Source organism: Theobroma cacao, chromosome 5 (assembly GCF_000208745.1).
Source record: "Theobroma cacao cultivar B97-61/B2 chromosome 5, Criollo_cocoa_genome_V2, whole genome shotgun sequence".
Classification (NCBI taxonomy): Eukaryota; Viridiplantae; Streptophyta; class Magnoliopsida; order Malvales; family Malvaceae; genus Theobroma; species Theobroma cacao.
Genome location: NC_030854.1, coordinates 26,324,399 through 26,335,621, shown reverse-complemented (window position 1 = coordinate 26,335,621; position 11,223 = coordinate 26,324,399). Strand labels below are relative to the sequence as shown.

The 11,223-nt window shown below is 33.5% G+C and overlaps 1 protein-coding gene across 1 annotated transcript in view; it reads left to right on the top strand.

Moving 5' to 3' along the window:
• The window catches only part of LOC18598879 (ABC transporter A family member 1), a 30,035-nt gene continuing 19,448 nt past the window's right edge, over positions 637–11,223 (top strand). The window contains exons 1-14 of the mRNA XM_018121682.1: positions 637–1,180; positions 1,284–1,363; positions 1,483–1,651; positions 2,806–2,885; positions 3,538–3,754; positions 4,208–4,437; positions 4,562–4,622; positions 4,780–4,866; positions 6,753–6,985; positions 7,072–7,186; positions 7,292–7,381; positions 8,915–9,135; positions 9,220–9,332; positions 10,418–10,524. Of these exons, the coding sequence (XP_017977171.1) occupies positions 1,094–1,180; positions 1,284–1,363; positions 1,483–1,651; positions 2,806–2,885; positions 3,538–3,754; positions 4,208–4,437; positions 4,562–4,622; positions 4,780–4,866; positions 6,753–6,985; positions 7,072–7,186; positions 7,292–7,381; positions 8,915–9,135; positions 9,220–9,332; positions 10,418–10,524 (1,890 nt within the window). The 5' untranslated portion in view covers positions 637–1,093. The remainder of the gene's footprint in view (positions 1,181–1,283; positions 1,364–1,482; positions 1,652–2,805; positions 2,886–3,537; positions 3,755–4,207; positions 4,438–4,561; positions 4,623–4,779; positions 4,867–6,752; positions 6,986–7,071; positions 7,187–7,291; positions 7,382–8,914; positions 9,136–9,219; positions 9,333–10,417; positions 10,525–11,223) is intronic.

The window sequence follows — 11,223 nt, the reverse complement described above, 5'->3', positions numbered from 1 at the left end:
GACACAAAATGAAACTTTAGGATATGAAAGAAAATATCAAAGACCGAGCTAGCTAAGGGAATTAGAAAGACCATCCCATGCTTATAGCTTTTCAAAATTCTATAAAGTACTACTCTTTCCGTCTCAAAATGATTATCCCCCTTTAGTTATCATACGTATTAAAAAAAAAAACGAAGATTTGGCTTTTGTTTATTTTATATCATGAATCCAATTTTGTTATAATATTGATGTATAATACTTTTGATTGTCAAAAAGTATAACAATTTTGAAAATTCAATTTGAAATGTAGAAAAAAGGAAGAGTATTTTAGGTGTTTAACAAAGGAAAATATAATTTTAAATTTACTTAAACTCCATTTGAGTGATATTTATTATTTGCTTTTTTGGCTCTTTATTCATTTTCTATTTTCTTACCTTTTATTTTCTATTAATTTAAAAAAAAAAACGAAAATATCAACCAAACGGACACTTGCAAATTTGATTTGAATCTTTTTTAAAGTTTTTTCTTTTTTTTTTTCTTGAAGAAAGGAAAATAAGATCTTCATTGAAATTAAAACCAAATTAGAGGTTCCAAAAAAAAAAAAGGAATTTTAAAACCAATTACCGTCTGGCGTTACTCCACATCCACACGTGGAAACGGAGAGGTACTTGCCGTCTAGCGTGCCAAGTTCCCCACCCACCAACGACCCACTCTGCAGTTCCCTCGCTCTTCTACTAGACATTCCAAACCCCGGCGGTTCTTTAAAAGACGCCAACCATGGCTGATGGTCCCCACCGAGAAAACCGAGGCCTAAGATTTTCCATTCGTCTTTTCCTTCCTCGCTGTGCAAATATTTACTACGAAACTGTTTAACTGATTAAAGAGTCTTCCTCTTCACAATTCTCTTTTTGCTGGGTTTGCTTTCCAACTTCCGAATGTCGCCACCATAACGACAACCAAAGCCTTTCAGTTTTGCCACCTCCTCTCTTTCCTTTCCTTTCCTCTTCTATAATTGACTTTGCTTTTGTTCTCTCTAGGGTTTAATCTTGATTTTCATCTTCTTTAATTTAACACAATTGAAAAAAAACCAAAAAAAAAAAAAGAAGCTAGAAAAATGGGGACTTCAAAGAGACAACTGAAAGCCATGCTTCGGAAGAACTGGCTTCTTAAGATTCGTCACCCTTTTATTACTGCTTCTGAGGTTTCAGTTCTTCATTTTTGTTTATATTTTCTGAAGTTTTATTGGAATTCTTCATTTTTTTTATTTTGACTTTTTTTTTTCTCTTTTCTGTTGGTTGTTGCAGATTTTACTTCCTACGATCGTATTGTTATTGTTAATAGGTATAAGAACACGCGTTGATACGCAAATTCATGCTGCTCAACCGTAAGTCTATTTTTCTGTTTTTACATATTTATTTTGTTCCCTGTTTAGTTTTGAAATTTATGAATTTTGACTTTTTTTTGGGTGATGAACTGATTGTTATTGAATTTGAATTGGTTTAGGTATATAAGAAAAGATATGTTAGTGGAGGTAGGCGACGGTATATCCCCTAATTTCCAACAAGTTTTGGAATTATTGTTGGCCAAAGGAGAGTATATAGCTTTTGCACCTGATACTCTACAAACAAGGCAGATGATTAACTTAATTTCCATCAAATTTCCCTTACTACAGGTGCTCTTTAATTATTAATTTTTCACTCTTTATTTTTTTTTTCCAGATTTCTTCTTATATCTGGCACGTAATGATTGTGATTTAACTATGGCTTTGTTTGGTTGATACTTTCACTATTTACTATTTAAAAGTTGCTAAACAGTGATGGTAAATAGTAAATAAAGCAAAATCATAATTGATTAAAAATGAGCAAAACGCATTCAAGCATGTTTGTTTTGTTCTATGTAGAAGTAAGATTAGGGGTGTAAATAAGTCAAGTTACTTGTGAGCTTCTTGGGCTCGATTCGTTCATGTCAAGCCAAGCTCGAGCTCAAGCTACTCGAGTAATGAGTCAAGCTGAGTTTGAGCTTTTTAATACTCAACTCGAGTGGCTCTCTAACCTTATCAAGATTTTAAATTTTTTAATAATATTTAATATTTTATTTATTTATATAAACAAAATGGTACATTAATTTACATATTTTCAAGTTTTAGTTGAATTTTGAATTTGAGCTCCAGCTTGAGTCGAGTTTCAAGCACCTTTTTCAAATTGACGATAATTGAGCCTCAACGAGTTGAGCTCGAGTAGCTTGATTATTTTTCAAGCTGAAGCCGAGTACAAAAAAATAAAGCTCAATCAAGCTTAAGCCTTGAGCTTTTTTATCGAGCCGAGCTCAAGCTTGGCACTGTATTAGCCTGTTTAACCCCCTAAGTAAGATAATGCATTTTTTGTTCACAAAATTAAATTTTTAATATTTTATATTAAAAAATGTTATTTTCGTCTATATTGAGCTGTACTTCTTGCTTTATACTTGTAGAGGTAAGAGCAAGTAGAAAAAGTAACTACTAAACAGAGCATTTTCTAATGTTTATGAGGTCATCGTTGAAATATTTAAATACTTAGGTGGTTTGGTTTCCTCCCATTTCTATTCCTAGCCCAATTCAATGTTTCTTCATATTAAAGTTGTAGATCAAAAACCATAATGTGTTTTGAATGTTTGCTAAATTTATTTTGCATTTAGGTCCTTTGCTTGTAGCGAAGTTATGATTTTGCTGTTGCACGTGAGCCACAATCCCTGTTGTTGAATTTCTCTTTTTACTTTGATTAGGAACTTTTCTGTTATGGCATGCTTTTAACTCACTTACTCTCCTTCAACATGGTTTCATGCTGGCAGCTAGTTTCTAAAATATACGAAGATGAGCTTGAGCTGGATGCATATATACGATCAGATCTGTATGGTACTTGTGATTTTAAGTAAGTTGCCCTCTTTCTATGATGGTACTTATATGAGGTAGTTTGCTGATAGTTATTATGTGCTTCATTAATGACATGAACAAATTTAAGAGAAATAATTGGGGAACATATTATTTCATGACTTCTACTGGGTGCATCAACTTTCCAAGAAGTTTGAAGGACTTTCAAATTAGTAACTAACAATTCTATGATGGCAGTTGACAGTAACTTGAATTGTAGGTAAAAATTAGAACTTAAATGGTTTTACACATTTTTTCATGATACCCTGCGCATTACTGAAATCCTTACATAAATGTTGGCCCTTTGTTTTTTATTTTTAAAATATTTTATTTACATTCATGTGGTTAAACTCATTTTTAATTACATTGCAAAAAAGAAAACAAGGATAAAGTACAAACCTTCCAGGTATTGATTTGATTCTACATTGTAAGAGTTGTTTATAGTATTGTGTTCTTCTTCTTTTCTTATATTCCATCTTCTCCATTTTTTAGTATGCTGTTGTTCTTCATTTGCATACATTGGATGTCCTTCATAATCCAACACATCTTTATTTATATGAGAAATGTTGTTTAATTTTATGGGAAGTCATAGGGTGGTGCTAGGAAATAGCATTTCTAATAAAAGATTTAATTTTGATTTTATCTTGGCCTAGGAATTGCTCAAATCCAAAAATTAAAGGAGCAGTGATATTTCATCATCAAGGTCCTCAGTTGTTTGATTATAGTATTCGCCTCAATCACACATGGGCTTTCTCTGGATTTCCTGATGTTAAAAGTATCATGGACACTAATGGCCCTTATCTCAATGACTTGGAATTGGGTGTTGATATCATACCAACAATGCAATACAGCTTCAGTGGATTTTTGACTGTATGAATCAATAGTTCCTTTTGATAGTGTTTATATTATCACATTAGTTTTCTTTTTGTTCGTGGCTTTTCTCTGATATTCTGTTACTCAGTTTATGCTTATCCTTAGAGTTGCATGATTAAAGAGTGATGGATTTTTTTTTCCCTTCTCAGCATCTTAAATCTGAATGAGAGAGAGAAGAGTTATTTTAATGTGCATCATTCATATTAATAATCAAATTTTTTCATTCTTTTTCTTCCTTTTTGCAGAATTGTATGATTTTACATCATTGAAACCCTCCCCCCCCCCCTTAAAATGTCAAATGAGTTCTCTGATTTTGCCTCATGTATTCTGTTTTCGTTTTTTTTCAAAATTCTCTTCACTGTGAAAGGAAGTTCATCTACTTCAGTTATCATCCCAAATTTGGTGAAATATGTCTTGCTGTGATTGTTGATACTTTTGTACTTACTGCAGCTTCAGCAGGTGTTAGATTCTTTTATCATATTTGCTTCCCAGCAAACAAAAACTGGCATGGATAGTGAAAATAGAGAATTTTCACCATTGCACTCAACTGGTGCAACATCATCCCTTGAGTTACCATGGACACAGTTTAGCCCTACAAAGATAAGAATAGCTCCCTTTCCAACTCGAGAATACACGGATGATGAGTTCCAGTCCATCATTAAGAGTGTCATGGGCCTGTTGTATGTGTCTCCTGAACTTTAATGTCTCTGTATTCATCTTTACTAATTTTACATTAGAAAGGGCACTTTTGTTATTAACATGTTGACAAGTTGTTTCCGGTTGCCCTGCCATTGTAATGAACAGGTATTTGTTGGGATTTCTCTATCCAATCTCTCGCCTAATTAGCTATACTGTGTTTGAGAAGGTTTGTAATGACTATCACAATTACAATTTCCACATAATAAATAACACATCTCTGCATTTTTTTAACTTTGCTTCTATTTGTTTTCAAGTTTTAACAAGATATTCTTTGTTTTTGTTTTCTCAATCTCTAAATCTATTTCCAAATTCTCACATTTCAGGAGCAGAAGATAAGAGAAGGTCTTTATATGATGGGCTTGAAAGATGGCATCTTCCATCTCTCTTGGTTCATTACATATGCTTTTCAGGTTAAGTTTTGGTTCTGGACTTCTAGTGAATAGTCGTGTACTTTCCTGTTCTTTGTATTTTTGATGGAGTGTGAGGCAGTTTTCTTTTAATTTCTGTTTGAAACTTTTTCTTGATTCAAACTTTTAGGTTAGAATCTATGACGTGCTGTTGGTAGGGATCTAGTGCTAGTGGATTAAGCTGGCAAATGATTTATATGAAATTGGATAAAGTGTTGTTTTTCCTAGATTTAATACTACAAAAAGACCCACTGTGATGGATGCAATTACTTAAATGAGTATTTTAACCAAAAGACAAAACTTTGGCAAAAGATCCAAAATCTTTGTTGGCAAATGACCAAAACGGTCAAAAGAATTTAAAAAGTACATGTCCCCTTTAGACACGTGTCAGGCAAAGGGGGTGCAGCTTATGAACAGTGCTGGCTTGGTTGAGTTTTAAATGATGTTATAGATTATCGGATTAACTATTCTTTGAACATCTTAAACCATAGTAGCTTTAGAAGTTAGGAGTAAAAAGCCGTTTGGCAGCGTGGTGGTAATTCTAGTAACAATTAAAACAATCCCTTCTCTATCCAAAATGCAAAGATATCAATCGAAGAAATAATCTCCCTAGTTAGAGTATTAGACGCGTTTAAATTTATTGATATGTATGGATTTGATAAAAATTGACATTTAATTGTAGCATGTTAAGTGGCAGAAAGTAATTTAGTCATTCCCAACGGAAAAGCTTTTTGGTTTTGGAATGGGATATATGAAATCCATGAGGCCTGTCCTCTTCATAATTGGGACTGCTTCTTGGACTTAAACTGGTGTTTCCATGGGACGTAATTGATTTTGGTTGCCATGATATTATGGAATTTTACACGTCTGAATTAGTTGAGACCTTAATTTAGACAGGAATGCTGTATGTTTTTTCTGTGGTAAGGTGCTTAATTTACGTTCAGTATGCAACATGCAGTGTGCAGTAGTATACATCAAATTTGAATGCTTTTTAACGTATAGTTCGTGAAAGGAGTGCATTGTTTGTCATCTTTTTAATCTGTAATTAAAGATGTCCAAATGTGTCAGTTATTTGTGCATTCTCTTAGTTTCAGATTTAGACATTAAGGTCAAGGAAACAGAGCTGCTTCAATGATGAGAACCACTTCATTCCAAAATCTGTTAGGGGCATTATTCTTGCATTTATATATATCATCAAGAAAGTAGACTTTTTTGCTAAAGTAGCCACCATGCTACCTATAGTCTCCTGAACCTAGGTGAAGTTGATCCTTGTTTTCTGCTACTATTTTCTTTGTAATACTACTTGCAGGCTAGGTGGTGTCTTTGAAATATTTATTAAATCTGTCTTCTGAAGACGTTGGTATATGGTATGGATTGCAAAAATTTTATGATAGTGATGGCACTAGTAAGACAATACGTAGATGGTTTTGATAGGTTCTTTTCATGTGGTCAGTCTTGCTTCAGCAATGATTTTTAGTGGTTGATTAGGAAAAAAAAGAAAAAAAAGGAAGCAGAGGTGGCAATGGGAAGAGACTTGTAAGATATTCCTGTACAACACATGTATGTTAAAAAAGTGGGTAGAATTATTGGACATAAGCTCTTTTCATGATTTTGAACATTTATGTGTCAAGTGTGTTTCTATAGTCCAGTTATGCTATGGAATTGTAAGTTCAGTTTTACTTTTGTCAATCTACACCTACCTTAGTAGAGAGCTGGAAGATGCATAGAAATTGTGATTAATATAATTATTTTCATGCTTTTGGAACTTGATTCTTTTAGTTGCTAATTTTGGATTTATGTATCTAAAATTGCTGATGTGGGTGGTGAGTAGTCTCGGGGATCTTTACTTCTGGGACTCTCATGTTGATGTAATTTGATTTTATTTGCAGTTTGCTTTTTCATCCGGTATCATTACAATTTGTACCATGGATAGCCTTTTCAAGTATAGCGATAAGACAGTGGTGTTTGTGTATTTCTTTGTATTTGGACTCAGTGCGATCATGCTATCATTTTTGATCTCTACGTTCTTCACACGAGCAAAAACAGCTGTTGCAGTGGGAACACTTTCTTTTCTTGGGGCTTTCTTTCCTTATTACACTGTCAATGATGAGGCAGTTGCTATGTAAGTACTTGTGCAACGGACAGATCTTATGCTTTCGATGTATTGTTTCAACTTGTTGTGATTGCAATTATCGTGTTCTACTACAGGATATTAAAGGTCATTGCCTCTTTTCTCTCCCCTACGGCCTTCGCTCTTGGATCAATTAATTTTGCTGACTATGAACGTGCTCATGTAGGACTTCGTTGGAGCAATATATGGAGGGTGTGTTCTGAATGAGTGCATTTTTCTGCTGCTAGTTACTTTATTTATTGTCTTTTTTATTATTTTTAATTATTTTTTATTTTTCTTAAATAATTGTTGATGTAGGCATCTTCTGGAGTGAACTTTTTGGTTTGCCTTTTAATGATGTTGTTTGACACATTGCTATACTGTGCAGTTGGTCTCTACCTAGATAAGGTATATCTTTTGAACACCTAATTTTTCTTTTTCTCTTTGATTCAAGGGTTTTTAATTTGTGTCACGTGATATCTCATTAGACTGTTTGTTTTTTATCATTTAGTGTATATTTCTGCTAATAATAGAGTTAAAACCTTGTTCTAACATGACCTTCTTGCTTTACGTTTCAAATGTAGTAACTTTTTAAGTCCCAAATAATGGCAGCACAAGGGAGGCTGGGTTGAATTGTACGACTAAAGTCCAAGAAAAGATTGCAAATTCTCAAACCAAAGTAAACTGTGTGGATCACATGAAATGCAGTGAATAGGGAGTAAAGAGAGATTAAGGGTGAATATTTGCTCGTCCTCTTGACCTATGTCCTTTACCTTGACACTCCAACTCCCAAGTTATGGATTTCCTGAACAATTCCTCTAAAAACTGAACCATAGCTTGGATTTTAAAAGATAAAGCAGAATCTTCACAATCATACTTTATTCTAGATCAAAATGTAACCTTTTTGATTTGAGCTTATATGCCAAAACTCAATCCCATAACTGTGCTACTCAAAAGTCAGCTTCAATGACTTTTCACTTGATTTGATATACAATCTTTGCTACATCTTGTTGCTATTTTTTTTTTCTTTTTAATCTTCCTTGAAAACTTCTGTTAGAGAGATTTTCCAAGTGTTGGCATGCTAATTGCTTGTCTTGAGTATTTTTGCGGTGTTCAATCTTTGGCTTTCAATTGTGATGGTTGGAAATTTTCAACTATGCTTTGGTTTGTGACAAAAGGTTATTCGAAGTATCTGTCATCATTTTCTCAAATTCAGGCTTAGAAATACCAGGTTATTCGCACTTGATAACATGATATTCAACCTCAATATCAGGTTATTTATGTGAATATTAGGATGGTTCATGTCAAAAGAACTTTTAACAAAGAAATTCTTGTCACAAATGATCAAATCAAACCTTCAAACCAATAAGATCAAACTATCTTTTACTGATCCTGCCACATTATCAAAATATCAAATCAATGAGTGTAAACCCTGCACAAATCACAAACTATACTGGCATCACTTGGACAGTTTTGTTATAATCAAATAAAACCAATGGTTTCAACAATTATTTGTGTTGCAATATCTTTATCAAGATAGTGTCTTTCTCAAGTTGACAGCTTGTCGCATGAAGTTTGGTTGTTATGTTTAGTTTTACCATTGATGGGAATTAGGGTTGTTCCCAAGTTGTAACAATTGATCTTGAGAAGGGATTATCATTGTTTACTATGTATCAGGTATATCTTGGGCTGATTGATGTCTTTTATTTAGAATGATAAACGGTCATTAAAAGTCAACATTTTGAACCTAGTATCTCTTAGAATATTTAATGATGTAGCAATTATTTAACTTGCTTAATTAGGCAGCTTTGTGAGCTGAAGGTATTCTCATGGTTAATTTTGGTTGACAATTATCTTACATGGAAGTATGGTCACCATGCCTAGTTTACCTTTTCTAGATTTTGTGTATGATGAAATATGCTGAAATGCTCCTTTGATCAGGTCCTTCCCAGTGAAAGTGGAGTGCGTTATCCTTGGAACTTTATATTTCACAAATGCTTTTGCAGAAAGAAAAGTACCATAAAACATCATGTTTCCTGTTATGAAGTAAAAGTTAATGATATGATCTCCAAAAGGAAGAGTATTATTCCTAGAAAGGATGTGTCTGGACCTGCTTTGGAAGCCATAAGCTTGGAAATGAAGCAGCAAGAGATTGATGGCAGGTACATGTACTGAAACTAGTATGATTCCTTCTTTTTGTTCAATTTGATTTGTTTTGCTTCTAAAATATCATGTTAGACATGCAGATGTATCCAAATAAAGGACCTACATAAGGTTTATGCCACTAAGAAGGGGAAGTGCTGTGCTGTTAACTCATTAAAGCTAAACTTGTATGAAAACCAGATTCTAGCTCTTCTTGGTGAGTATGCTTTACTTCCACACCTCAATGTCTGTCACCTCCTTGGTCTTTCCCAACCCATCACTCCTAGAGACGGTTTTTGTTAGCTCTTGGAGGTTGTGCTAGGGTCATGGCTGTGTTTAATGGTGTGTTTGAGTTTGCCCCCTATTGTTATGTCCAACCACTGGATAGAACAAAATGAAGAAAAAATCTTCGATAAGTATGCTGTTTAAGCATTTTATATTTTAGTATATTCAGCACTTGCAGTTGCCGGGTGTGTGAGTAGTTTCAGTAAACATTTAAAAGTTATGAGTTTTCTATAGGAGAAAAGAACATGTAGGCCAGAAATCAACTCAGTTAGCTGCATTTATATAGTAGTATATATCCTTTATATATGATGCTTTAGTTGCACCCTACATAAGATCTTGTTTTTCTTTTCTTCTTTATAACTCTTTCATTTCAGCATTTCCTTTTGGTAGAATTAATAAGAAGCATGTCCATGCACATTTGACATCTCAACGTTGCATTTGACGATGTGGATCCTAAAATTGCATTGTTAAAAGAAATTTTTTAGCTGGCATAAAAAGTTTTTAAAGTGTAAACTTCTTCAAGATTAATTATTTCATTACCAGTTGCGTCTTTTTTTTTGGGTACACAAAAAGTTGGCACCTTTTTGGATAGAACATCAGTATTGCAAGTTTGACAGTTTCATTAAGAATAATATTTCTATCAGGACTGAACTTGTGTGAAGAAAATTTGGTTACTTGAGTAAGAACCCTTACACCGGATGAGCTAATATTAGTTATTTACATTTTGTAACTTTTTTTCCTTGAAAATGATCGAGAGGTCAACAAACTTTTATCAACCCCTAACCAGTTGTTCAAGTTTTTTTTCTTTATAGAATTGTGTTTTCTTATCTTTGCACATTTTTAAAACTACATAGATGCTGGAAGAAGTCCAAAGTCATTTCTGCCTCTTTATTGATGACATGTTGGAACATTTGCAGCCTTATCAAACTGTGGTCCTCAAAAGGAAAAATATCTTTCTGCCTTTCATAGATGGATAATTTTGGTTTGTTCTACTGATTTTATGCTGTTATGTTGAAGGCCACAATGGTGCTGGTAAAAGTACAACAATATCAATGCTTGTTGGCCTTCTTCCCCCAACGTCAGGGGATGCTTTGGTGTTTGGAAAAAGTATTCTAACACACATGGTATGTTGTTTTTTCCTTAGTTCTGTCAACATGTTAATATTTTGTATGCCTTCTTGATTAATAGTTGAAAAGTTGTTTTTTTACTCATATCTCTTGTGGGGTGTGTACTGAATGCTTCCCAATCTGTTTATGATTGTCCTTAGTGCACTGTGGTTTGCAAGTGGTGTGTTATGGTGTATTCTAATCTGGTCTATTAATTAGAAAGACAATATCCTAAGTCAACATTTATTCAATAGCTTATCACTTTGAGATGTGCAACTTTTTTGAAGAAAAGTCAACAAGCATTCAAAGTTGTTTTTGTATTTTTCTTTTCTATCGTCTTAGCTAATATTCTTGAAGCTGAAAAAATCTTTTGCCTCACTTCTTTTGACGTTTTTATTGTCAGTTTTGGAATTTAGACCTAACTTGCCAATGGTCCTACCAGACATTCACGTTGAACAAGAGTGGTAGTCAGTCAAGTATGTTTAGGAGGTTTTATATCTTTTCATGATCAACTTTCTTTTATTACATAAATTGAAACTGATACAGTATTATTTTCGTAAGATGTTTTGTCAATGTGATAAATTTAGGTTCTTTTGAATATGCATGATAATAACTCTCTCTCTTCCTTTCTGCTTAGTGAATGCATTTACACTGAGATTGTCTCAAGTAACTTGAGTTTGTTGTATCTTTATGACATGGTGCATAAGCTATACCAAG